Raw genomic sequence first — 25,356 nt, 5'->3', positions numbered from 1 at the left:
TGCGGATTGAAAAAGAAGAACGCGCTAAAAGACAGGAGGAGCCGATCAAGGTTTGCTGCAACTTTCTTATGAAATATAAAAGGGACTGAGGCGATCAGAATTCGTGTACAGTTTATGGAGCTAATCGCAAAATTTTAGGGAGGCTGAGCAGTCGTTTTGAGGGGGGCAATAAAAATGGCCTAGCGACGCCCATGATCTTGATTAACAACTATGATCAATGAATTTGAGCGCCGTTGGTCAGTTAGATGAACGTCAAATAGCCTTCAATTTATAGGTTATAACTGCACCTGTCTGGGATGTAGACTGGTGAGGATTTATTTTAATGTGTATTCCAAACTTTAGCGTTAATCTTTAGGCTATACATGTGTTATATTTTTGGCCCGTGTTTGTGCGGAATATTAGTGTGCATGCATGAAAGGAGGCGCCTGCGCGATCACTTGCATTTTTTTCCTGCAACCTAAAATCAATTCGAAACTGACTTTATTTATGTAAATTCATTATAAACGTTCTGCTATTGTAAAATAATGAAAACAAACAGGATGCCGTCTCTGAACTGGAGCGCGTCTCCAAACCTCAGTATGTGTCTCACTTAGAGAAATATATCTACAAAAAGCTTGAAATGTCTACTTTTAAACAAACAAACAAACAAAAATAACGAAATTAAATACTCTCTGATTATGTCTGAATTGCATTTCTCTCTAAAGGCGCAACGAGTAGGCTACTGTGGAGATGAGAGTTAGCGCTGTGAGTTTCATCTTGCAGCCGACAAGAAAACATTAGTTTATTAATAAATAATGAAAATATCTCTTTTTTCTATACATTAATAATCGTAAGGCTACTTTTGCCTGTGCTTTGAGGCAAACTTTATACGTGTGCTTGAGCGCAAAATATATTTTATTATGGATTAGTAGGCCAAATGCGCGATTAGTTGAATAGCCTACGAACGACTAGTTAACTAGAAAAATCTTTATCGTGGGGCACCCCTATTAAATAACCACTAAACAGCTCTATTATAGCTTTGAAAGTATTTTTATAGGCGTTTTTATAGTCTAATGAATTCCGCTTTTCAGATCGGTCACGTCCGTAACGGAGAGATGTCACGTCCGTAACACAGATTTTTCCTGTGGAACACAAAAACGAAAATTTAAATCAAATTAACATTTCATGCTTTGTAAATAGCCAACCCTTCTCCATTCGGCAGATATTGTTGCTTCTAGTTTGTGCATTGCAATTCGCAGAAAGTTTACGAAATATATTGTCTCCCAGAAACTCGTGTCTTTTTTTGTCACGTCCGTAACGCATGTGTTTTTTCCTCATTTAAAATATAAAACAGGTTTATAGACCAATACTTTTCTGATGTCTGGACTCTATTTTAAGGGGTTTAGAAAAATATAAAGAGATAGTTCAATATATTGGTAATAAATATAATTTAGAATAATTTATATTTCAGGTTTTGACTGCAAATGTCACGTCCGTAACGCTGGAGTTGCCGACTGCCAAATCATGCTGGTGCCTAACCTGAAAGAAAAAAAAATGTCAAAGTTTAATCCTCCATCAAAAACATCAAAATCTGAATTCCTTATATTTACAATAGAGTTTATTACTATGTAGACCTGCCACAATATCATACGGAAAAATCCATTTTAATTTTACAACATGGCACTTCAAACATCAAAACAGATCATTTTCAATTGAATTTACAAATGTATGTGCCACTTGTACGTGTCACTCCTGTTACTGTGAATGTACAGTAATGCAGTACAGTACAGTAAAACTGCAGCGGTCTAGTAACAGAACTCCCGCCTTCTAAATGACGGAGTAAAAGAAGAGAAGCTGCTGCTAAGTTATAAGATCCTGTTCTGCTAAACACGAGACAAAAATATATTATACATTAACTGGACTAAACTAAAATGGACGTCGTTTAACGTCATTTGAGTATATGAAACATTTCTTTTCTAGCAGCTTCGCCTCAAAAGGCTCTTTCAACTAAAGACCGTTCACTCATCGCTTATATTTGCGCTCTCATACACTTATAACACGACCTTCAGACGACTACATGGTATTTAAGTTTATTCGTTAGCACATTAATAGATGTGCAACCGCTGCTGTGTAAGTTTAATTCATATTTCCCCTTTAAAACGGCATACAAATTCATAGCAGTATTCCTCCTTGCAGCGAATATAACCATGTTTACAGTATACCATGTAAAGTCTACAATTACTCCATAAAAAAGACTACAAACTGCCACATTTTTTCAAAAGCCCTCTCAAAACACATTTAAAAACACATATTAAACACTTACTTTGAGACCCGTGATGATTATCGTCGAAAAGTTAAGAGCACAGATCCAACTTCCTGCAGATTCAGTCAGTGCCTTCCTCAAGTCGATTCCCGCCGGCGCCTTCACCAGGCGGGAGCTTTTTCTGAAGCTCGTTACCGCCACCTACTGCTTTGAAACTTCGTCGAGTAATATATTCTATCAGTCCTGATAAACTCAAAAGTCATATCAGTGGCTCGCACTAATGTTGAAACAATTAAAAAAATAAGTAGAGTAAAATTATACATTTAAGTAGCACCTCATTCATCAACAAGTAGTTCAGATTAATTAAAACAAATAAGTTTTATTTACTCAAAAACTAAAAAAAAAGTCACAGGAACTTTTTTGACAATGAAGTTTACTGTACTTAATCTATTTAAATATTTTGAACGTTTGGGTTTACAGTGTGTGCACAGTCTCCTGTGAGGGCTAGGTTTAGATGTAGGGCGATAGAAAATATGGTTTGTACACTGTAAAACCATTACGCCTATTAAATTTCCCCATAAAACATGGAAACACAACATGTGTGTGTGTGTATTTTAAGATGGACTGTGATATGAACAGTGCAACACATTTGTAATTCAACTTATTACATTTTACATTTATATTCTGAGGAAATATGATCCAAAATGTGATCCTTTAGCAGAAGATGTCTTTCTTTAGCCTGTTTCTTTCGATCAAAGTTGCACTGTGCTGCAGCGTCATCTGCTGTTTTCTCCCCTCCCTGGCATGTTTTTTGTTGTTGTTGTTGTTGTTTTGTTTTTTGTACAGCTCAGGGTTTTTTCTGCATCATTGTGTATTTCTTGTACAGTAATAAACAGCTGAATCTTCTGTTGTCAGACCAGAGAGTTTCAGATACACCATGCTGTTTGAATTATCTCTAGTGATCTCTATTCGTCCCTCCACACTTTCAGCATACACAGGCTCTGACCATTAACACCTAAAACAACTGAAAGTTATAATGACCCGTCAGCACTAGTAAAGCACATCAAAAGAAAAAAGAAGAAGGAAATGTCAGCCATTTCATATGATGATGTTCAACTGCTACAATGTCATTGAATGCTGCTGGTAGAAATATTGTATGTAATGTCATTTACATTTGGGTGGAGCTTTAAAATCTAATATTATATGTATAAGTAATAGGACTGGTGAGTGGCTATATATATTATAATATTGTCCCTTAGTTCTGTAGCTTTTAAATTGCAGTAATGTTTAATGCAGTACTGAATGACCAATTCAGTAACACTCATCCAGTAATTATATATTACATCAAATTGTCATCATGACACTTACAAGTTGTTTTCTTTCTAGCTACTTTTGGTTAAAAATAATAATAAAAATAGGGAGTTTACCACTTTTTTCAGTTCATTTCTTACATATCTAAACATAAAGATTTTGAAACAACTATCAAAGTCCTGCAAATTATGATATTTGAGTGTTTCTTTTCTTTACATCAGTTCAAATGATACATTACTTGGTGATAAATTATGCATTTACTTTTTGTTGATTTTTTTTGTACAAGCTGAATTAATGTCTATAATGTCATTATGATCATATAATATATATAATCATCAGAAACACTTTTAATTTGTAATATGATTATGTTTTTGTACAGAGAGTCTGTTGGTGTCTGTCACTGTGTTTGTCTGGCACAATAATACACAGCTGTGTCTTCAGCTTTCATATTCTTTCCTTGCAGTGTTATTGTGTTACTGGAAGTGTCTCTGGTGATACTGAACTTGCTTTTCAGTGAATCCTTGTAGTCTAAGCTTCCATCATAGTAGATCACTCCAATCCACTCCAGAGCTTTTCCTGCAGGCTGACGAATCCAGGCTGTATACTCATTTGTAACTGAATAAGAGACTTTACAGTTGATAGTGAGAGTGGCATCAGGACGGACAGTCAGAGACTCAGGCTGAGTGAGTTCATATGAATCAATACCTGTATCAAATCAAATAATATCTGTTAATAAGAGAGCATGACATTTAAAAACTGTTAACAAGATTTTTAGCAACAAAATAATGTATCACACAGAAAGTAAACTAAACTTACAGGATATCACTGCCAGAAGCAACAGTAAATATGAAGAGATCATGGTTTGTTTCACAGCACAGTTTGAATGAACTGAAGTGATTCTTCACTCCCTCTAGTGATCAGATGAATGTATAAACTGAATCATGCCTGCTGTTTAAATATGCAACAGGACATTTACATAATCATACAGAGCTACTAATCAAATCTACAGGCTACAAAAATATTCATGTTAGGGTTCATATAATTCATTTCTCTCATTAGAGACATGTTTTTTTTTTTTTTGTTTTTTTTTTTCATTGAAAGTAGACTTGATTTGATTTTACATCATTTTCTTCTCCATTTTTTCTATTTTTTTTTTGAGAGCTTGTTAAAACTGATATACTGCATTGAACAGCAACAATAGCAGTAGTTCAGTAAGCATGTTTCTGTTAAACCTGCAGCAGAAGGTTTAAAGGCCTCTAATAATGTTGCAAACTTGTATTCTGAAAAAATGCTCAAAAAATCTCTTGAAATATGATACAATTCATATGCACTTTTATATTCCTATGTACAGTATGAGGATTTTTTTTGTCTCATCATAATTACTCATCATAATTCTCTGCTCCCACCTGTTGACTTCTAGTAACAAGAGATAAAACAGCCAGTGTGGTTTTTGTTCAGCTGTACAAGACCTTTGTGTCACTGTGATTCTCTTGCACAGAAATACATGGCTGAGTCTTCTGCTGTCAGGCCTGATAGTTTCAGAAACACCATACTCTTTGAATTATCTCTGGTGATTTCAGTTCGACCTTTGAAGGAGTCAGAGTAGTCATTGCCACTGGCATCATCATAAACACGTCCCATCCACACAAGTGGTTTTCCAGCTTGTTGTCTGATCCAGTGCATGTTACAGCAGTCAAAGCTGAACCCGGATCCTCTACAGGACAGAGTCAGAGTTTCTCCAGGCTTTTTCACAACTGTGCTTTCAATGGACTCCATACTTTGACATTTTATACCTAAAAAGAAAATTGAAAAGACTGATTTAATTTGTAATCTGTTTACACTAGAGCTGATAATAGACATGTAGGAAACTCACGTTGTAGGCTGAATGAGAGCAGCAGTAAACAGAGTGAATTCTTCATCTTGAAAGTGGTGATGTAACACTTCAGATCCAATCAGCAGCACATAAATACTGAACAGACATTCAGGGTTGTTTTGATTTGCATTGGAGGGTCACAAGGTGCAATCATGACTGAAAGACCAAACTATTCAAGAACAACATGAAAAACTCTTACCAGTGTTTAGTGATGAATAAATATATTTTATTACTTAAAATTCTAAATATCTTTTTGTTTACTGTTATATGCCTGTTATATACAGAATTCTCTGTAAATGGGACACAAATTAAGAAAATAATTTTCTGAATTTTATTTTCATTTGTTGATTGTACTTGTTGCGTCCACACATGTGCTCATGCTGTTTGCGGTGTCAGCTAGATAACATGTGTATCCTGCTGCTTGATAACTGAATTAAACACAACAGATCACAGCAAGAAAAGAGAAACAGAAAAAATAAATAGTCTCATGTGGGAACAAGTGTTTCTGTTAAACAGTAACACTGTATTCATGTTTTCATCTTGATTCAAAAATGTTGAATTCACATGCTTATTAATTTTTGATCAGATAAATTAATCAATTCAACAAATAACCAAATGTCATAAAACTTGCTTTGCTTCTTTATTACATGAAAAGTTTCAGGAAAACATTAATCTCTGCTGGGTCTGAGCATATTTTCATTAATTTTAAATTATTTTCAAACAAATGGAACAATGTAAATCTATGAATATTATATCAGCAAACATTAACACTTAATAATTGAAATATGAATATATATATATATATATATATTATGTATAAATATGTGTATTATTTATAAAATTTTTGATTTGTTAAAAAGTTACATCTTTCAATCAGTAAAATGATTGAAATGTTCAATAATATGCCCTTATTTGTATTGTGATGATGTCTTTGTACAGGGAGTCTGTTGGTGTCTGTCACTGTGTTTGTCTAAGAACAATAATACACAGCTGTGTCTTCAGCTTTCATATTCTTTCCTTGCACTGTTATTGTGTTACTGGAAGTGTCTCTGGTGATTCTGAACTTGTTTCTCAGTGAATCCTTGTAGTATAAGCTTCCACCATTTGAGATCAATCCAACCCACTCCAGAGCTTTTCCTACAGGCTGACAAATCCAGGCTGTACCATAGTCAGTAACTGAATATGAGACTTTACAGATGATAGTGAGAGTGGCATCAGGACGGACAGTCAGAGACTCAGGCTGAGTGAGTTCATATGAATCAATACCTACAAATCAAATTTTACCAGTTAATAAAAGAGCATGACATTAAAATATTGTTAACAAGCTTTTTAGCAACAACATGATGTATTAGACAGAAAGTAAACTAAACTTACATGATATCACTGCCAGAAGCAACACTAAAGATGAAGAGATCATGGTTTGTTTCACAGCACAGTTTGAATGAACTGAAGTGATTCTTCACTCCCTCTAGTGATCAGATGAATGTATAAACTGACTCATGCCTGCTGTTTAAATATGCAACAGATTTACATAATCATACAGAGCTACAGTACTACTTCAATCATGCTCAAACAACAATAATATTGGGATTACATGACAAGGCATCACACTTTCTTTTTAAATTTAATGAGGGCAAAATCCAATTGCATTCTTACAGTTTTTTTTAGTTGTCTCATCTTATTATTTGCATAGGGTGTTTACATAAACATTACCAACATTGGGTGTTTTTTCTCGTACCAGAGTTAAACACCAGAAATGACAAATGTACACTATGCCATATGTCACGGGTGCGGAGCAAAGCGACAGACACAGTGGGCGTGACGTCAGGCCTCGGAGAGGCTTTTATTAAACAATAAACAAAAAGTGTCCAAAAACCAAAAAAAGTGTCCAAAATAATTGGGGGATCTGGTGTCCTCGACGTGAAGGGAATCCGTGAAGGAGGGGCAGTGTTCAGAAAGCAAAGGGTCCAGGAGGGCGGAGTCCGGCGGCCGCAAGGTGCTCCCCGCTGAGGGTCCGCGGCAACGTGGCGGGTAGCGGCTTCCTTTAGCGGCTTCATCCATTCCTTAGCGGCGGCACTTCCTCAGGCGGGTGAGAAGGCCCGGCATCCTGGCCAGCAGCCATTTCCATGCAGGCTCGCGTCCGGACCCAGGGTCCTAGCATAGCCTGTCCATCCTATGAGGCTTCGTCAGTTGACGCTTCCTTCCTGGACCCACTAGGACACCAGCGTGCATGCACAGGGAAGAGAATATTCTCCTGACTTGAGAGAGGCATCGGCATTTTAACAGCGGCGGTGATGAGGCTTCATTCACATCAGGTGTGCCTCATCACACGCCGCCAGACCTGGATGTTTCAGCGCCCCTCCTCCTCCCCAGGGTGCCCACATCCCGTACCAAGCCTGGTGAAGGGCGGCGATTACCAGGGTGAAGCTGACAATTAGGGGGAGGCAGCCGACTCGTCACACATAGAAGAACCTTTTTCGTCTAAATGGTTCCATAAAGAACCTTTAACATGTGAAGAACCTTTCTATTTCCCAAAATGGCGAAAGAAGGTTCTTATAAATAGATGGTTCTTTGAAGAACCTTTGGCTGAATGGCTGTTTGTGGAACCAAAAAATGGTTGTTCTATGGCATCGCTGTGAAGAACCTTTTAAAGCACCTTTATTTTTAAGAGTGTACTGTATATGTAACCTTTTTTTCATATTTTTTTACACTACAGATGAATATGTTTTATGTTATTACACATTAAATATAAAGCTGTTATTTATAATGTCATTGTTGACATTTCATCTGACAGCAACAACAGCAGTGATTCTATCAGCACTGGTTCTGTTGGACCTTCATCAGAAAGTCTTGCTTTGTGAAAAAAAAAGTGTTAGCAATATGTTTCATTGCTTAGCAAGAAAAAAAAACATATTAATTCTAATTATATTTCAGATTTGCTAAAATCAGCCTGTTGTAATATCAGTAGTTTTTTTGCATCAGTGATAAATAACTTTACTGCTTAAAAATTACTGGTAATCTAAAAATGTGGTTTATTTGGTAACTTCTACTTAAGTTTCTTACTGAATTCAAAAATATGATCTAATTTGATTAAACCTTGTTGACTGTATTAGGTTACACCAACAAAGTAAGTTCTTAGACATTTGTTGGGCTGTAAAACACTGATGTTACAAATTGCAACATAAAACAATAATTAAATAATGACATTTACAAAAAAAAAAAATCTTTAAAATGAGGTAAGAGTCATTTTTGTAGTCCCATAAGATGTAGAGTTGACTTTCTGTTGCTTGTTTTATTCAAGATGTTTTTGAGCAGAACTGCTTGTGTTTGTATCACTGTGTTTTCTCTCTCTGGCGCAGTAATACACAGCTGTGTCCTCAGTCTGCATATTCTGTCCTTGCAGAGTCACTGTGCTGCTGGAAGTGTCTCTTGTAATTTGAAATCTATTTTTCAGTTTATTATTGTAATTTGTGCCACCACTACTACCTATCACTCCAACCCATTCCAGAGCTTTTCCTGCAGGTTGTCGTATCCAGTGTGTATAGTAGCTGCTGTCAGTCAGTGAATATCCAGAGATTTTACAGGACAGTGTCAAAACCTGACCAGGACTTAAGACAAGAAAATCAGCCTGGCTCAGTTCAACACAGTGGACACCTGAGGGGAAAAATACGGCTGGACATGTTAGAGATATGACAACATTATGTATAACCATGAGAGTTTTTATAATGAAGTATCTCTAACAAAGCTATAAAGACTTACAGGAAACAGCTGCCAGCAGCAGCAACAACCAGAGAGATGAGGAGATCATGGTTTGAGACGAGTGAGAACAAGCTGCTTCTTTTCATCCTTATACTCAAATAAAGAGGAGGAGGAGAGATATTTGCATACAGTTCTGCATATGTCACTGTTATACATCTGAAAGGTTTTGTCAAGTCTGTGAATTTACTTTGACAATGTTAGTAACTGTCAGTTATTAGGTAAAGAACAGGTATGGATCACAGGTTTCCGCAGTTTGCATGAATAAGTTAAACAAAGCTCTTCAAGCACAGGCAGTGTTTTATTGGAAACACATGAAATTTAACATTGCATATTTTTAATTACAACATAGTTAGAATGTGCATTATAATTGTTTTTGTGTTGCTTTGACACTGAACTCATTCTCAGTGACTCTTTAGTGCAGTAATACACAGCAGTGTCTACATGAAGAAAGCAAAATGATGTGTAGCCCCCTTATCAATTTACCACTGGACTCAAGATAAATGAACCTGATAAGGGCCTGAGTTAGAAATACTAACAGATCCTGTCGAGCTTCTTCTGAATGAAATGTACAACTAGGCCAGTAAATGAACAAAGGTCCTTTCGCTCAGCCGAGCAAACAAAATAAAGTCTGTGTTACCTCAATGATCCACTATGAGCAGATTTTTCATGTAGGTGCACATTGATTCAGTCTTCGGTTTAAAACGATGCCCCCAAAGCCAGAGGACCAGATGAGCTTACAGTACTCAAAGGGCTGTCTGGTGATGCATTGAATTTGTCATCCAATGTTGCCAGAGGACCTGTTGAGCTCACAGTACTCACATGCTGGTCATGTTGCTGGTCAAGGACCAGCATAAACCAGCAAAGGACCAGCTTAAACCAGCATCAAAACATACCTACCAGCATACGCTGTTTTTTTCAGGTAGTAACCCTTCAGATCTTGATTAGCTTGTTCAGGTGTGTTTGATTAGGGTTAAAGCAAAACTCTGCTGGGCTGTGGCTCTCCAGGACTGATGTTTGCCACCCCTGCTCGATATTAACCAAGGTGATAACAGAAATTTTCTTACTATAGGGAGATGAGAGGGTCTGTATTAGTTACTATGGGAGAAATCATAATGGCTAACTTGGATCACATGTCCCTTAATAAACAATCACATTACAGCACTGACATCATTGAATTTCAGTCAGAGTTATGCGACACTCAATCTCCATTTACGGACACCATAGGAATGAATGAGAAGTGCTGTAAGCTGAATCCCTCCTGTTGCAAAAAGTCAGTGACTTGTCTTATAAAACTGCATTTCAATAAAACTCTAAAAATAGTTCAATCCAAAAGTATTGTTTAGTGTAAAACATGCTAAAGATCAGCAGATAGGCTGTCGATTCAGTAAATGATAAGCCATTTCCTCTAAAAAGCTGTTTATTCAGTGTAGTGAAGTGTTTTAATAGTATTGATACCATCAAATGAATTTCAGCTGTAAATGATGAACATCAGTGAATATCAGTTGTGAAAACTTGATAATATTGTAATGTGAATATGTTTTTGTACAGGGAGTCTGTTGGTGTCTGTCACTGTGTTTCTCTGGCACAATAATACACAGCTGTGTCTTCAGCTTTCATATTCTTTCCTTGCAGTGTTATTGTGTTACTGGAAGTGTCTCTGGTGATACTGAACTTGCTTTTCAGTGAATCCTTGTAGTATAAGCTTCCATCATAGTAGATCACTCCAATCCACTCCAGAGCTTTTCCTGCAGGCTGACGAATCCAGGCTGTATCATAGCTTGTAACTGAATATGAGACTTTACAGTTGATAGTGAGAGTGGCATCAGGACGGACAGTCAGAGACTCAGGCTGAGTGAGTTCATATGAATCAATACCTGTATCAAATCAAATAATACCAGTTAATAAAAAACTGTTAACAAGCTTTTTAGCAACAAAATGATGTATCACACAGAAAGTAAACTAAACTTACAGGATATCACTGCCAGAAGCAACAGTAAAGATGAAGAGATCATGGTTTGTTTCACAGCACAGTTTGAATGAACTGAAGTGATTCTTCACTCCCTCTAGTGATCAGATGAATGTATAAACTGACTCATGTCTGCTGTTTAAATATGCAACAGGACATTTACATAATCATACAGAGCTGTGAATGAACTTCATATGCATCACACTGTCCTGAACATTATTTAAAATGAGGCTTTTAGTTTTGAATTTAATAAAGTTAATAAAGTAAATAAGTTGAATAAAGTTATTATTTACATGAGCTTTTCTATGAGTAAAAAAAGGAAAACAGTTTGCAGACATTGTAACAATAAGTTTTTTTTTTTTTTTAAATTAATTTATTGCTTATATTAAAATATTTATGGCATGAAATTGAGAAATATTGACTAGCTGATAAAAAATAAGTTTACTTTTTTCTATTTTATTTTACTTTGGTTAAAATGTATTATGTTAGCAATTTGTTTTAATATGCTGGATTAATTCTTCAACATCTGTCCTCTGGTAAAATCTATTTTTATCACATGAAGGCAGAGAGTGCCCTCTATTGTAATATCAGCACTTTATAACTGACTATACATAGCAAATAGTTACATGTAATCTAAAAATGTCCGTCATGTGGTAAAGTCTAATGAATTGGTTATATTCAAGTCAAAAATAGTATTTAATCTGATTAAACCAAATTGACTGCACTATTATCAACAAAGTAATGTCTGCAGGTCATTTCTCAGATGTTTGTTGGGCTGTGTAGGTGATTTGTATATTCAAATCAGACAACTGATGATATAAAATGCTGACGCGTTTAGTCCAGATTAAGATTTTTGTGGTTAATGTCTGATCTATATAAACAGAGCATTATTTTTCTATTTTAAGAGATAATTGCCATTTTGTGCATTGTACTACTTTTTATTTTAATTGAATGTTCTTTAATAGATTTTAATATAATTGCTTTTCATTTTAGTATGAAAGTCAAACATGAATGTTATAAAATATTAAATTGTATTGTATTATGTATTCACAGTACAGTGTAGCACAAACTAGGAAGTGTTTAAAACCATTGAAAATCAATTTTGAAAAATTCAGTATAGGCCTATGACAGGATAAATTTAAGTGATAGATTAGTGTCATCTATTGGTGTTTAATCAGGCAGCTCACATCTCTTATAAACCTCCTGGACTCACATCACACAGACAGAATAATCACTTCAGTTCATTGACTGACACAGATCTGTTGATGAAACCCTCAATGCTGATCAAACAGTGTTGAAAACTTTATAATGAAACACAGTTTCCAATTATAATGCTTATTTTAGCTAATTACTTTGTGGTGTTTATTAGATAATTTGTTGATTTTCCAACTGATTGGATGCATCTTAATTTTTCATTAATATCATCAAATTAACTGAATGAATGAATATCAGTTGTGAAAACTTGATAATATTGTAATGTGAATATGATGTTTTTGTACAGGGAGTCTGTTGGTGTCTGTCACTGTGTTTCTCTGGCACAATAATACACAGCTGTGTCTTCAGCTTTCATATTCTTTCCTTGCAGTGTTATTGTGTTACTGGAAGTGTCTCTGGTGATAGTGAATTTGTTTCTCAGTGAATCCTTGTAGTATAAGCTTCCACCACTCGAGATATATCCAATCCACTCCAGAGCTTTTCCTGCAGGCTGACGAATCCAGCCTGTAGCATAGCTTGTAACTGAATATGAGACTTTACAGTTGATAGTGAGAGTGGCATCAGGACGGACAGTCAGAGACTCAGGCTGAGTGAGTTCATTTGAATCAATACCTGTATCAAATCAAATTTTACCAGTTAATAAAGAGCATGACATTAAAAAATTGTTAACCAGCTTTTTAGCAACAACATGATGTATCACACAGAAAGTAAACTAAACTTACAGGATATCACTGCCAGAAGCAACAGTAAAGATGAAGAGATCATGGTTTGTTTCACAGCACAGTTTGAATGAACTGAAGTGATTCTTCACTCCCTCTAGTGATCAGATGAATGTATAAACTGACTCATGTCTGCAGTTTAAATATGCAACAGGACATTTACATAATCATACAGAGCTACTAATCAAATCTACAGGCTACAAAAATATTCCTGTTAGGGTTCATATTATTTATTGAGTAATTATTTTTGTTGGCTTGATATAACTGATATACTGTATTGATAAAGAACATCTGACAGCAACAACAGCAAATGATAAAATATGATATGGTTTCTATGCACTTATATATAAGTATGTTTTTTTTTTCTTTTTATTAAAGATATTTTAAAGCTGAACTGCTTGTGGGTTATCACTGTGTTTACTTTCGTGCATCATAAAACAATGTTGTGTCCTTCGTCATATTCTGTCCTTATAGAGTTTTTTGCTGCTGTATGAGTCTCTGGTAACTTAAAATTTTGTTTTTTAGTTTGTCACTGTAACGTGTAACTACTAATTAACCAAACTTTTAAAGAACAATACGAAAAACTATTACCAGTGTTAAATGATGAAAACTCAATTTTATTATTAAATTCAGAATATGCACCTTTTCATTTTCTGTTATATGTCTAATGCAGAATTCTCATGGGACACAAATTAAGAAAAACATTTTCTGCAATTTATTTTTGTACTTGTTGATTGTACATGTTGCATTTACACATTGCATGATGTTGAATAGTTTCAATAAAATATTCAGCCCTACTGTGTATAAGTGAGCACACTGAATAAGTCAACTGAAACAATATAATTCAATGAATATATCTATCTGCATACACCTGTGTGAATAAATGTTTTGTTTATTAGCCAACATATAGCTTACTGAAGCGCAAGTGACATTCACAGTATTTCGGCCTCTGCTGTCTCACTAAATGAGGATGTGAACATTGTCTCCATAACTGCTCGAGAGACACTTATAAGCATTTGACCATTTTATTTTAGAAAAACTGTCATCATATCATATACACACAAACAAAACTCTTCCCAGCAACCTGTCAAACTAAGAGTCCAGGTAAACTTGAAGAAATTGTGACAAACATATAATACTTCAGTACAGTAGAATGTATGGCTAGTTAATGTAATACTACTACTACTACTAATAATAATAACTATTATAATAAAACATTATTTTTTAAGGAATAATGACAGAATTTTCACAAAGATTTTGTTTTATGCTTTTCTTTTTGTGCAAATAACTGTCTACAGTTGTTTTTCTGTCTCTCTGGATATTTTTGTGCATGCCTCTTGTTGTTTTGTGTCACTGTGACTCTTGTGTGCAGTAATACACGGCTGTGTCTTCAGTCTGCATGTTCTGGCCTGTTATTGTCACAGTGCTGCTGGACGTGTCTCTGGAGATACTGAACTTGTTCTTTAGTTTTTCACTATAGTCTGTGCCTCCAGTACAACAAACTCTTCCAATCCATTTCAGTCCTCCAGAAGCTTGTCGTATCCAGTGTGTGCAGTAGCTACAGCTACCCTAGTGAAAAAAAAGTATACTTTATTGTATTTGTAATATATTTCCTGTTTCAATAGTACATTGCAAATATACTAACCAAAAGTTGTACTAACTTTAAATATATTATAAGTGTATTACCACCATGCTTTTACCTATTTTCACAATACAACTTTTAACACACTTTAAAATAATTGTAATTTAGTATATTTTCTAAAAAATATATGTTCTAATACTTGAAACTTGAAATGTAGTTTTGTTTGTTTTTAAAAGTGTATTTATTTGCACTTTATGTAAATATATTTTAGTATTATTTTTAACTGTGTGCTGAAATGTAACAATGCATTGAAAGTATACTTTTAAAGTACATTATGAAAGAACTTGTTAGTATGCTTTAAGTAAACCCAAAAAAATCAACAACAGCTAAACACCTAGAAGTGACAAAAATATAATTTATTGCTTATATCAAAACATTTATGGCATTAAAATTGTGAAATGTTGACTAGCTGAAAAATAGTTTACTTTTTTCTGTTTTATTTTACCTTGGTTAAAATGTATTTCAAGTAATAATGTTTTTTTTATGTTGACTGTAATAACACTGATTCTGAAAGTATGGTTCTGTTGGACCTACATCAGAAAGACTATAAATTATTAAATTATGTTACCAATATGTTTTAATATGTTGCATTGATCCTTCAACATCCCTCATCTGCTAAAATCTGTTTTTCATGAAGGCAGAGAGTGCCCTCTATTGTAATATCAGCAGTATTCCCACCAAAGATTAACAACTTTGACTTTAACTTTCACTTTATAACTGACTATACATAGCAAACACTTATATGTAATCTAAATTGTCCTTCATATTATGTGGTAACTTCTAATGAATTGGTTATATTCAAGTCAAAAATATTATTTAATCTGATTAAACCAAATTGATTTAATCAGATTTTTTTGATGTATAATTTTATTGATGTAAATATTTAGGTTACATCAATAAAGTTTGCAGATCATTTCTCAGACATTTGTTGGACTGTAAAACAATGATGTAAGTAAGAGTCATTTTCATATTCTTACAGTGTGTTTGGGGGACTTTTTATTGCTTGTTTCATTCAAGATGTTTTTGAGCAGAACTGCTTGTGTTTTGTATCACTGTGTTTTCTCTCTCTGGCGCAGTAATACACAGCTGTGTCCTCAGTCTGCATATTCTGTCCTCGCAGAGTCACTGTGCTGCTGGAAGTGTCTCTGGAAACTTGAAATCTACTTTTCAGTTTATCACTGTAATATGTGTCACCACCACCACATATCTCTCCAACCCAGGACCAGGACTTAAGACAAGAGATTCAGTCTGGGTCAATTCAACACAGTGGACACCTGAGGGAAAAATATGTTTAAAACATGGTCATGTTACAAATATCATTTTGTATAACCATAGTATTTTTCTTATGAATGATATTTTGAAGTTATGAAGACTTAGGAGAAGCAGCTGCGAGCAGCAGCAACATCCAGAGAGATGAGGAGATCATGATTTGAGATGTGTGAGAACAAGCTGCTTCTTTTCGTCTTAATATTCAAGTAAAGAGGGGGAGGAGGAATATTTGCATGCAGATCTGCATATGCAACCCACTAAATATGATTTAAGATTGTGTATGAACAGTGCAGTGTTGGGTTATTTTTTTCAATATCATTCAGGGCAGATATATCAGTGATCATTTTAACTTCATCAGCAACAAATGAACATTCTATATGATTCATAGATAAAGTAATCAGTAAATTGTTATCATTTAAATGTGTCATAATGTATTAATCACCTGATAATTTATTTTTTTACTAATAGTGTAAATTCATGTGTTAATTACCACAGTGGGTTGAAGCCACACATTTCATCTTCCAGTTGTCTGCATTAATTAATCATTAGCTAATGATTTGCAAAGTTATCATTATGTTATGACTTTACTTGTTGAGGCACAGAACTATTAACTAATTGTTAAGTAATATGTCATTGTGGTTATGGATTCAGAATTTGTTAGTTAGTCATGTGCCTCAACATGTAAAGTCATAACATAATTACATCTTTGCAAATCATTTGGTAATAATTAATTAAAGCAGACAGCTGGAAGTTAAAGTGCATAGTTTTGACCACTGTAGTAATTAACATATGAATTTACATCATTAGTTAATAAAATAAGTTATTAGTGAATTAATATATTATGACACATTTAACTAATAACAATTTATTGATTATTTAATCTATGAATCATCTAAAATGTTCATTTGTTGCTGATGTAGTAGTCATTGATAAATGTTTTAGTTCTTCATGAATTATACATTAACTCATGATTATCTGTGCATTAATTAATTAAGCATGAATTAATGCATATTTGTGCACACGTATTGTAAAGTGTTACCGATGTTTTTGTACAGGTAAGGTGTTGGCATCTGTCACTGTGTTTGTCTGGCACAATAATACACAGCTGTGTCTTCAGCTTTCATATTGTTTCCTTGCAGTGTTATTGTGCTACTGGAAGTGTCTCTGGTGATACTGAACTTGTTTCTCAGTGAATCCTTGTAGTATAAGTCTCCACCATAGTCGATCACTCCAACCCACTCCAGAGCTTTTCCTGCAGGCTGACGAATCCAGGCTGTTTCCTCCTTTGTAACTGAATATGAGACTTTACAGTTGATAGTGAGAGTGGCATCAGGACGGACAGTCAGAGACTCGTTAATAAAAGAGCATGACATTGAAAAATTGTTAACAAGCTTTTTAGCAACAACATGATGTATCACACAGAAAGTAAAGTAAACTTACAGGATATCACTGCCAGAAGCAACAGTAAAGATGAAGAGATCATGGTTTGTTTCACAGCACAGTTTGAATGAACTGAAGTGATTCTTCACTCCCTCTAGTGATCAGATGAATGTATAAACTGACTCATGTCTGCTGTTTAAATATGCAACTGGACATTTACATAATCATACAGAGCTACAGTACTACTCAAATCTACATGCTCAAACAACAATAATGTTGCACTTATAACACTTTCCTTTTAAATTGAATGAGTGCAAAATCTGATTTGAACTGCATTCTTACATTACATTTTTTAGTTTTCTCTTCTAATTATTATTTGCATATGACGTTTTACATCAGCATTACCAACATGATTACCAGAGTTAAACACCAGAAATGACAAATATATATGTAACAGTATTTTTGTATTATTATTTTTTTACACTACAGATGAACACACTTTATGTCATTACACATTAAATATAAAGCTGTTATTTATAACATCATTTATATTTACATTATTGACATTTCATCTGACAGCAACAACAGCAGTGATTCTATCAGAACTGTTTTTTTTTTTGTTTGTTTGTTTGTTTGTTTGTTTTTTTGTTTTGTTTTTTACCTTCATCAGAAAGGCTTACTTTGTGAAAAACGTATTCGTAATATGTTCCATTGCTTCAAATGTAGCAAGAGAAAAAACATGATATTAATTCATATGATATCTCAGATCTGCTAAAATGGGCATTACATGAAGGCAGAGAGTGCCCTCTGTCGTAATATCAGTAGCTTTTTGCATCAGAGATGAATAAATTTACTGCTTAAAAAAATACTGGTAATTTAAAACTGTCTCTTATGTGGGAACTTCTAATGAAGTTTCTAACTGAACTTAAAAATATTATCTAATCTGATTAAACCATTTACACCAACAAAATAAGTTCTGCAGGTATTTCTTATACAATTGTTAGACTGTAAAACACTGATGTTACAAACTGCAATATAAAAAATAACTAAATAATGACATTCAGAAAAAATAATCTTTTAATTTATGTATTTCTATAATATGTAAGGAGGACTTTCTGTTGCTGGAAGTGTCTCTTGTAAATCGAAATCTACTTTTCAGTTTATCATTGTAATTTGTGCTACCGCTACTACACATTCTTCCAACCCATTCCAGAGCTTTTCCTGCAGGCTGACGAATGAAGTGAGTACAGTAGCTGCTGTCAGTCAGTGAATATCCAGAGATTTTACAGGACAGTGTCAAAACTTGACCAGGACTTAAGACAAGAGATTCAGTCTGGGTCAGTTCAACACAGTGGACACCTGAGGGGGAAATAAAAAGAGAGATGACAATAGTATGTATAACCATGAAGTATCTCTGTGAAAGCTATAAAGACTTACGAGAAACAGCTGCCAGCAGCAGCAACAACCAGAGAGATGAGGAGATCATGGTGTGAGACGAGTGAGAACAAGCTGCTTCTTTTCATCTTAATACTCAAATAAAGAGGAGGAGGAGGAATATTTGTATACAGTTCTGCATATGTCAGTATCTACAAATGTTTAATATTTTATACACCTGAAAGGTTTTGTCAAGTCTATTAATTTTCTAAGTAGGCTACTTTGACAATGTCATTAACTGAGACAACAATGGGGCTAAAGGCACACCACAAAAAAAAATGTGCCGTTCACTCCACCTAAAATGTATAACTGCAGAAAAAAACAAACGTTTGTATTGAACATTCATGGAGCAACTGATTTTGTGTGACAATAAATCATACAAGCTGTTTATTTTTATTTAAAATCTTATAAATGTATGAGGTGACAAGGACAGCCTTTTACCCCACACATGGAGTAAACAGCTCACCAGCACATAGTATTGATATAAATACTTAATGTCAAAAATACTTAATGTTAAAAAATAAATAATGTCTAAGTTAATACTTGTTCAAACAATCACTTTAGCAGAGTTTGTACCATTTTCTGCTTATTTTGAAAAATAAAAGAATTATTTTTTGTTCAGTAAATACATTGTCATTAAAATATGTTAATTGTCACAAGGAAGAGTCTTAAGATCCAATAGCAAGTGCAAAGAGTGTTTAATAATTGACAGCAAACGTAAACAACAGCCGACGGAACTCCAGCCGAGAGAAGAGAGAGCGCGTATACCACGCGATCACAACGCGCTGAAAACACGCTTGGCCAGGAGTCCAATAACAGTGAAACAAATCCCAACGTGAGTGCAGAAATCCACAGGACAGGATGTGAACAGGAACACGACGAGCTGAACGAGAGACAAGACAAGATTAACGAACCGACAACACACAATGCAAACGCCAGACTTAAATAGACAGCGCAAATGAGCTGCAGCTGTAGCGCTCTGATAGACCGGCAGCTGCAGTTGCTACGCGACAGACGCGCACACACCAGACAGAGACGCAAAATGAACACACAGACACATAAACCGTGACAGTACCCCCTCTCCTAGGAGCGCCTCCTGGCGCTCCCAGCAGAGCTTACCTGACGATTGTAATCATCGATGAGGGAGTGATCCAGTATGTCTCTCGCAGGCACCCAACTCCTCTCCTCAGGACCGTAACCCTCCCAGTCCACCAAGTACTGAAAACCTCGTCCCCTCCGTCTCGAGTCCAGAATACGTTTTACAGAATAAGCTGGTTCCCCATCTACGAGACGCGGCGGGGGAGGAACCGGGACAGGCGGATTAATGGCTGAATGAAAAACGGGCTTTAATTTGGATACATGAAACACCGGATGAATTCTCCTGTACGCCGGAGGAAGTTTGAGGCGGACTGCCACCGGACTAATAATCTTGGTGACAGTAAATGGGCCAATAAATTTGGGGGCAAGTTTCTTACTGACGGAGCGAAGAGGAATATCTTTAGATGAAAGCCACACTTTTTGACCAACGACGTAGACGGGAGGCTTCGACCGGTGGCGATCGGCCTGGGCCTTGGTACGCGCCCCCACCTGGAGGAGGGTCTGTCTAGCCTTGCTCCAGGTGCGTCTGCACCTCTGGACAAAAGCGTGGGCAGAGGGGACCGCGACTTCTGATTCCATACTCGAGAAAACAGGTGGCTGGTACCCTAAACTACACTCAAATGGCGATAGACCCGTAGCGGAGACTGGTAACGAGTTATGAGCGTACTCAACCCATGAGAGCTGCTGGCTCCAAGAGGAGGGGTTCTGAGAGACCAAACATCGCAACATGTGTTCCAAATCTTGATTGGCCCTCTCCGTCTGACCGTTACTCTGGGGATGAAACCTAACCTAACCTAACCTGGGGAAGAAAGACTAACCGTCGCCCCCAATAAATGACAAAACTCTCTCCAAAATTTGGAAACAAACTGAGGTCCCCTGTCAGAGACCACGTCCATCGGGAGGCCATGAATGCGAAAAACGTGGTCAATGACAGCAACCGCTGTCTCTCTGGCATATGGTAATTTGGGCAGAGGGATGAAATGGGTTGCCTTCGAGAACCGGTCCACCACGGTCAAAACCACCGTGTTTCCCTGTGAGGGCGGGAGACCCGAAACAAAATCTAGCGAAATGTGGGACCAGGGTCTCGAAGGAACTGACAACGGCTGAAGGAGTCCAGCGGGGGGTCGATTGGAAGACTTAGAAACAGCGCAGACCGAGCAAGCCAAAACAAAAGGACGAATATCACGAGCCATAGATGGCCACCAGAACCGTTGTTTGACGAGAAACGTGGTACGATTAACCCCAGGGTGACAGGCTACCTTGGAACAATGACCCCATCGGATGACTTCGGACCTTAAACCCTCTGGCACAAACAAACGACCCGGTGGGCATCCGGGCGGGGGCGTTACCCCTTGAGAGGCCGTGCGGACCTTCGACTCGATCTCCCACGTGACCGCAGAAACAAAAACCTTCTGTGGCACAATGGACTCGGGAAAAGACGGGCGCTCCGAATGATCAAAAATACGGGATAACGCATCCGGCTTGATGTTTTTAGAACCCGGACGGTAAGAAATAGAAAAATCAAAACGACCGAAAAAAAGAGCCCACCGGGCCTGCCTAGAGTTTAACCTTTTGGCAGATTGGATGTATTCAAGATTCTTGTGGTCAGTCCAAACGATAAAGGGAACCCCCGAACCCTCTAACCAATGGCGCCACTCTTCCAAGGCAAGCTTGACTGCCAGCAACTCTCTGTTACCAATATCATAGTTACGCTCTGCGGGTGATAAACGGTGAGAAAAATACGCGCAAGGATGCATCTTGCCGTCCACGGAGGAGCGCTGGGATAGCACCGCGCCGACCCCCACCTCTGACGCGTCAACCTCCACCACAAACTGCCGGGACGGATCAGGGGCAACAAGGATGGGAGCTGAAACAAAGCAGCCTTTCAGTTTGGCAAACGCAGCGTCCGCTGCGCTGGACCACCTGAACGGGGTTTTGGTGGAGGTTAAGGCAGTCAAAGGGGCGGCTAGCTGGCTGAAATTGCGAATGAACCGCCGGTAAAAATTGGCAAAGCCCAGAAACCTCTGCAGGGCCTTGCGGGAATCTGGAGTTGGCCAATTCACCACAGCCTGAACCTTGTCGGAATCCATGCGCACCCCCTCGGCCGAGACGATGTAACCCAAAAAGGGAACAGACTGTGCATGAAAAACGCATTTCTCCGCCTTGACATAAAGCCCATTCTCTAACAGCCTCTGAAGTACTCGTCTGACGTGCTGAACATGTTCCTGGAGAGAACGAGAAAATATCAGTATGTCATCCAGGTAGACATAAATGAACTGATCTACCATATCTCTCAGCACATCGTTGACGAGTGCTTGGAAGACCGCAGGAGCGTTCGAGAGGCCAAAAGGAAGAACAAGATATTCAAAATGCCCCCTGGGGGTATTAAAAGCGGTCTTCCATTCATCCCCCTCTCTCATGCGAACCAAATGATAAGCGTTACGGAGATCCAATTTCGTGAAAAATGACGCCCCCTGCAGACGTTCGAAAGCTGACGACATCAACGGTAAAGGATAAGTATTCTTCACCGTGATGCCGTTCAAGCCTCGATAGTCAATACAGGGACGAAGAGAGCCGTCCTTCTTTTTCACGAAAAGAAACCCGCACCAGCCGGGGAAGAGGAAGGACGGATGATCTTGGCTGCTAGAGAATCAGAAATATATTTCTCCATAGCCTCCCTTTCCGGAGTGGAAAGCGAATATAATTTGCCCTTAGGCGGAGTCGTACCTGGTAATAAGTCTATAGCACAGTCGTAGGGACGATGCGGAGGTAGAGAAGCAGCTCGAGACTTACTGAACACTCCCTTCAGGTCAAGGTACTCACATGGCACGTTCGACAGATCCATATGTTCATTCTGAAACACAGAAGAAGACACAGGAGAACACGCAGACAACAAACAGGAAGCATGACAATATTCACTCCAACCAAAAACAGAATTCATGCGCCAGTTTATATGGGGGTTATGAAGCACCAGCCAGGGATGCCCCAGAACCACAGGAGCCGAGGGAGAGTCAGTAAGAAGAAAGTCAATGTTCTCAGAATGATTCCCAGAGGTGATCAGTCTTAATGAGACAGTGGTATGCGTAACGGAGGGTAGTGGCTGACCGTTCAGTGCAACCACAGAGATAGGCTGGGAGAGCTCAACCTTAGGAATCTTAAGGCTATGAGCGAGGTTAATGTCTAAAAAATTACCCTCCGCTCCAGAGTCCACTAAAGCCTCACAGTCATAAGCCAGTGAATGCAATTTCAACCTAACAGGAAGATGAGTGGCTGAAAAAGAGGATTTAGTTAGTGTAATTCCACCCGTCAGTAACCTCTTACCTACTGGCGGGTACTGGCTTTTACCGGACACTGTGCAGCGATGTGACCGGCGGCTCCACAATACAAACACAGTCCCCTCTCCCTACGTCTCTGTTTCTCCTGCTGTGGAAGACGGGACCTACCCATCTGCATGGGTTCCGGATCTGGAAGAGAAAGCACAGTCTCGCCAGGAAAAGATGAAAAATGGCCCTGTGGAGTGACCGGCAAACCCAGAGGTGTCCGTTGGCCTCGCCTCTGCAACCTAGTATCCACCCGAATAGCCAGGTCTATGAGGCTATCCACGCCGGTAGGTAACTCCAATGAATAGATTTCATCCTTGATAAAATCAGAAAGTCCATATAAAAACATGTCCCATTGCGCCTCAGAATTCCAGCCACATTCCGCAGCCAGAGTGCGAAACTCAATAGAGTAGTCAGTTACAGAGCGATTACCTTGACGCAGCTCTGCAAGGAGTCACGCTGCTTCTCTGCCAGAAGCAGCACGATCAAACACCTTTTTAAGCTCCTCTGAGAAGGACTGGAATGATGCACAACAAGGAAGCTTCTGCTCCCAAACAGTAGTTCCCCAGCTAGCCGCCCGTCCCGAGAGCAAAGTTATAACAAAAGCTACTTTAGATTCCTCAGTGGGAAAAGATGAAGGTTGGAGAGAAATATACAAAGAACACTTCGCCAAAAACGAGCGGCATAACTGGGGTTCACCTGAGTAAAACGCTGGAGGCGGGAGGCGGGGTTCGGCGGAACGAGCAGCCTGATCCACAGGAGCCGGTGGGTCGGACGTCGAAGGTTGCTGAGTCGAGGCGGTCTCCACCTTCAATTGCTGAAGCTGAGTGGTTAACTCAGAAACCTGGGCAACCAGAGCCTGGACAGCACGACCCGTAGCCATCATTTGTTCCTCCTGACGCTCCATGCGTGTGTTGCTGTTGGACAGAATTTCTCTCAACTCCGCCGCACTTGCTGGATCCATCCTGGTCGGTTCGTTCTGTCACAAGGAAGAGTCTTAAGATCCAATAGCAAGTGCAAAGAGTGTTTAATAATTGACAGCAAACGTAAACAACAGCCGACGGAACTCCAGCCGAGAGAAGAGAGAGCGCGTACACCACGCGATCACAACGCGCTGAAAACACGCTTGGCCAGGAGTCCAATAACAGTGAAACAAATCCCAACGTGAGTGCAGAAATCCACAGGACAGGACAAGAACAGGAACACGACGAGCTGACGAGAGACAAGACAAGATTAACGAACCGACAACACACAATGCAAACGCCAGACTTAAATAAACAGCGCAAATGAGCTGCAGCTGTAGCGCTCTGATAGACCGGCAGCTGCAGTTGCTACGCGACAGACGCGCACACACCAGACAGAGACGCAAAATGAACACACAGACCCATAAACCGTGACATTAATATTAAAAAACAAAATTCATTAAAGAAACAAAATTATTTTAAAAAGCAAAGATTCTGAAAGCATTGAAGGATGTCTCATAATAATTTAATATAGATGTACAGTAGTAACAACAAATGATATTTTATTAAATTATATGATTAGTGTCATCTTTTTAAATATGATGGTTTCATTGTAAACATGGTGATTATTTCTAAGATGGACACCCAACATAATATACGATATTTACCATCTGAATCTAGTCATGTCATGTCAACAAATGGAAAAGTCAGCCTTTTATTAATTTTCATCTTAATTATTGTGCCTTTTAGCCTCAACAGCAGGAGTGCTTTTTACCCCAAACACCATACTTTTACATATTCTCTCTTTAATTAAAAACTGTTGCTTTAACGAAATTACCTTTAACAAAACTGAAAATCATTAAGAAGACATTTGTCTCAAAATATATGCATTCATTTTAGCGATTCTCATTTGCTACTTAAAACTACAATATTTATTATAAAAAAAAAACATTAAATATTAGATCAAGTATAAGCACAGAACTTTGCGTTGCTGCCCACGATTGCATCAAGTATCAGACATATTTGCATGTGCATCCTGAAAAGTGAATGTTTTAGAAACTGCTACACCACGTTTTTGTGCCATCAACTGGTTTAGAGGAAAATAACATCAAAGGCGCCTTTTACCCCGTTGTACCCTATCATTCCATTATTTGAATCTGATTTGT

At 37.6% G+C, this 25,356-nt stretch overlaps 2 gene segments (V, D, J or C); both read right to left on the bottom strand.

The window, feature by feature from the left end:
- Positions 1–3,950: 3,950 nt before the first annotated feature.
- LOC127158733 (Ig heavy chain V region 5A-like) lies at positions 3,951–4,458 on the bottom strand. The segment is given in 2 exon segments: positions 3,951–4,258; positions 4,370–4,458. Coding segments are annotated over 2 exon segments (351 nt in total).
- Positions 4,459–5,026: 568 nt separating this feature from the next.
- LOC127159797 (Ig heavy chain V region 3-like) overlaps positions 5,027–25,356 on the bottom strand; it is a 150,429-nt gene continuing 130,099 nt past the window's right edge. The window contains 1 exon segment of the V gene segment in view: positions 5,027–5,082. Coding sequence covers positions 5,030–5,082 — 53 coding nt within the window.

This window comes from Labeo rohita, chromosome 3, assembly GCF_022985175.1.
Source record: "Labeo rohita strain BAU-BD-2019 chromosome 3, IGBB_LRoh.1.0, whole genome shotgun sequence".
Classification (NCBI taxonomy): Eukaryota; Metazoa; Chordata; class Actinopteri; order Cypriniformes; family Cyprinidae; genus Labeo; species Labeo rohita.
Note: the sequence above shows the minus strand (reverse complement) of the source record. Positions and strands in the feature narration are given on the sequence as shown.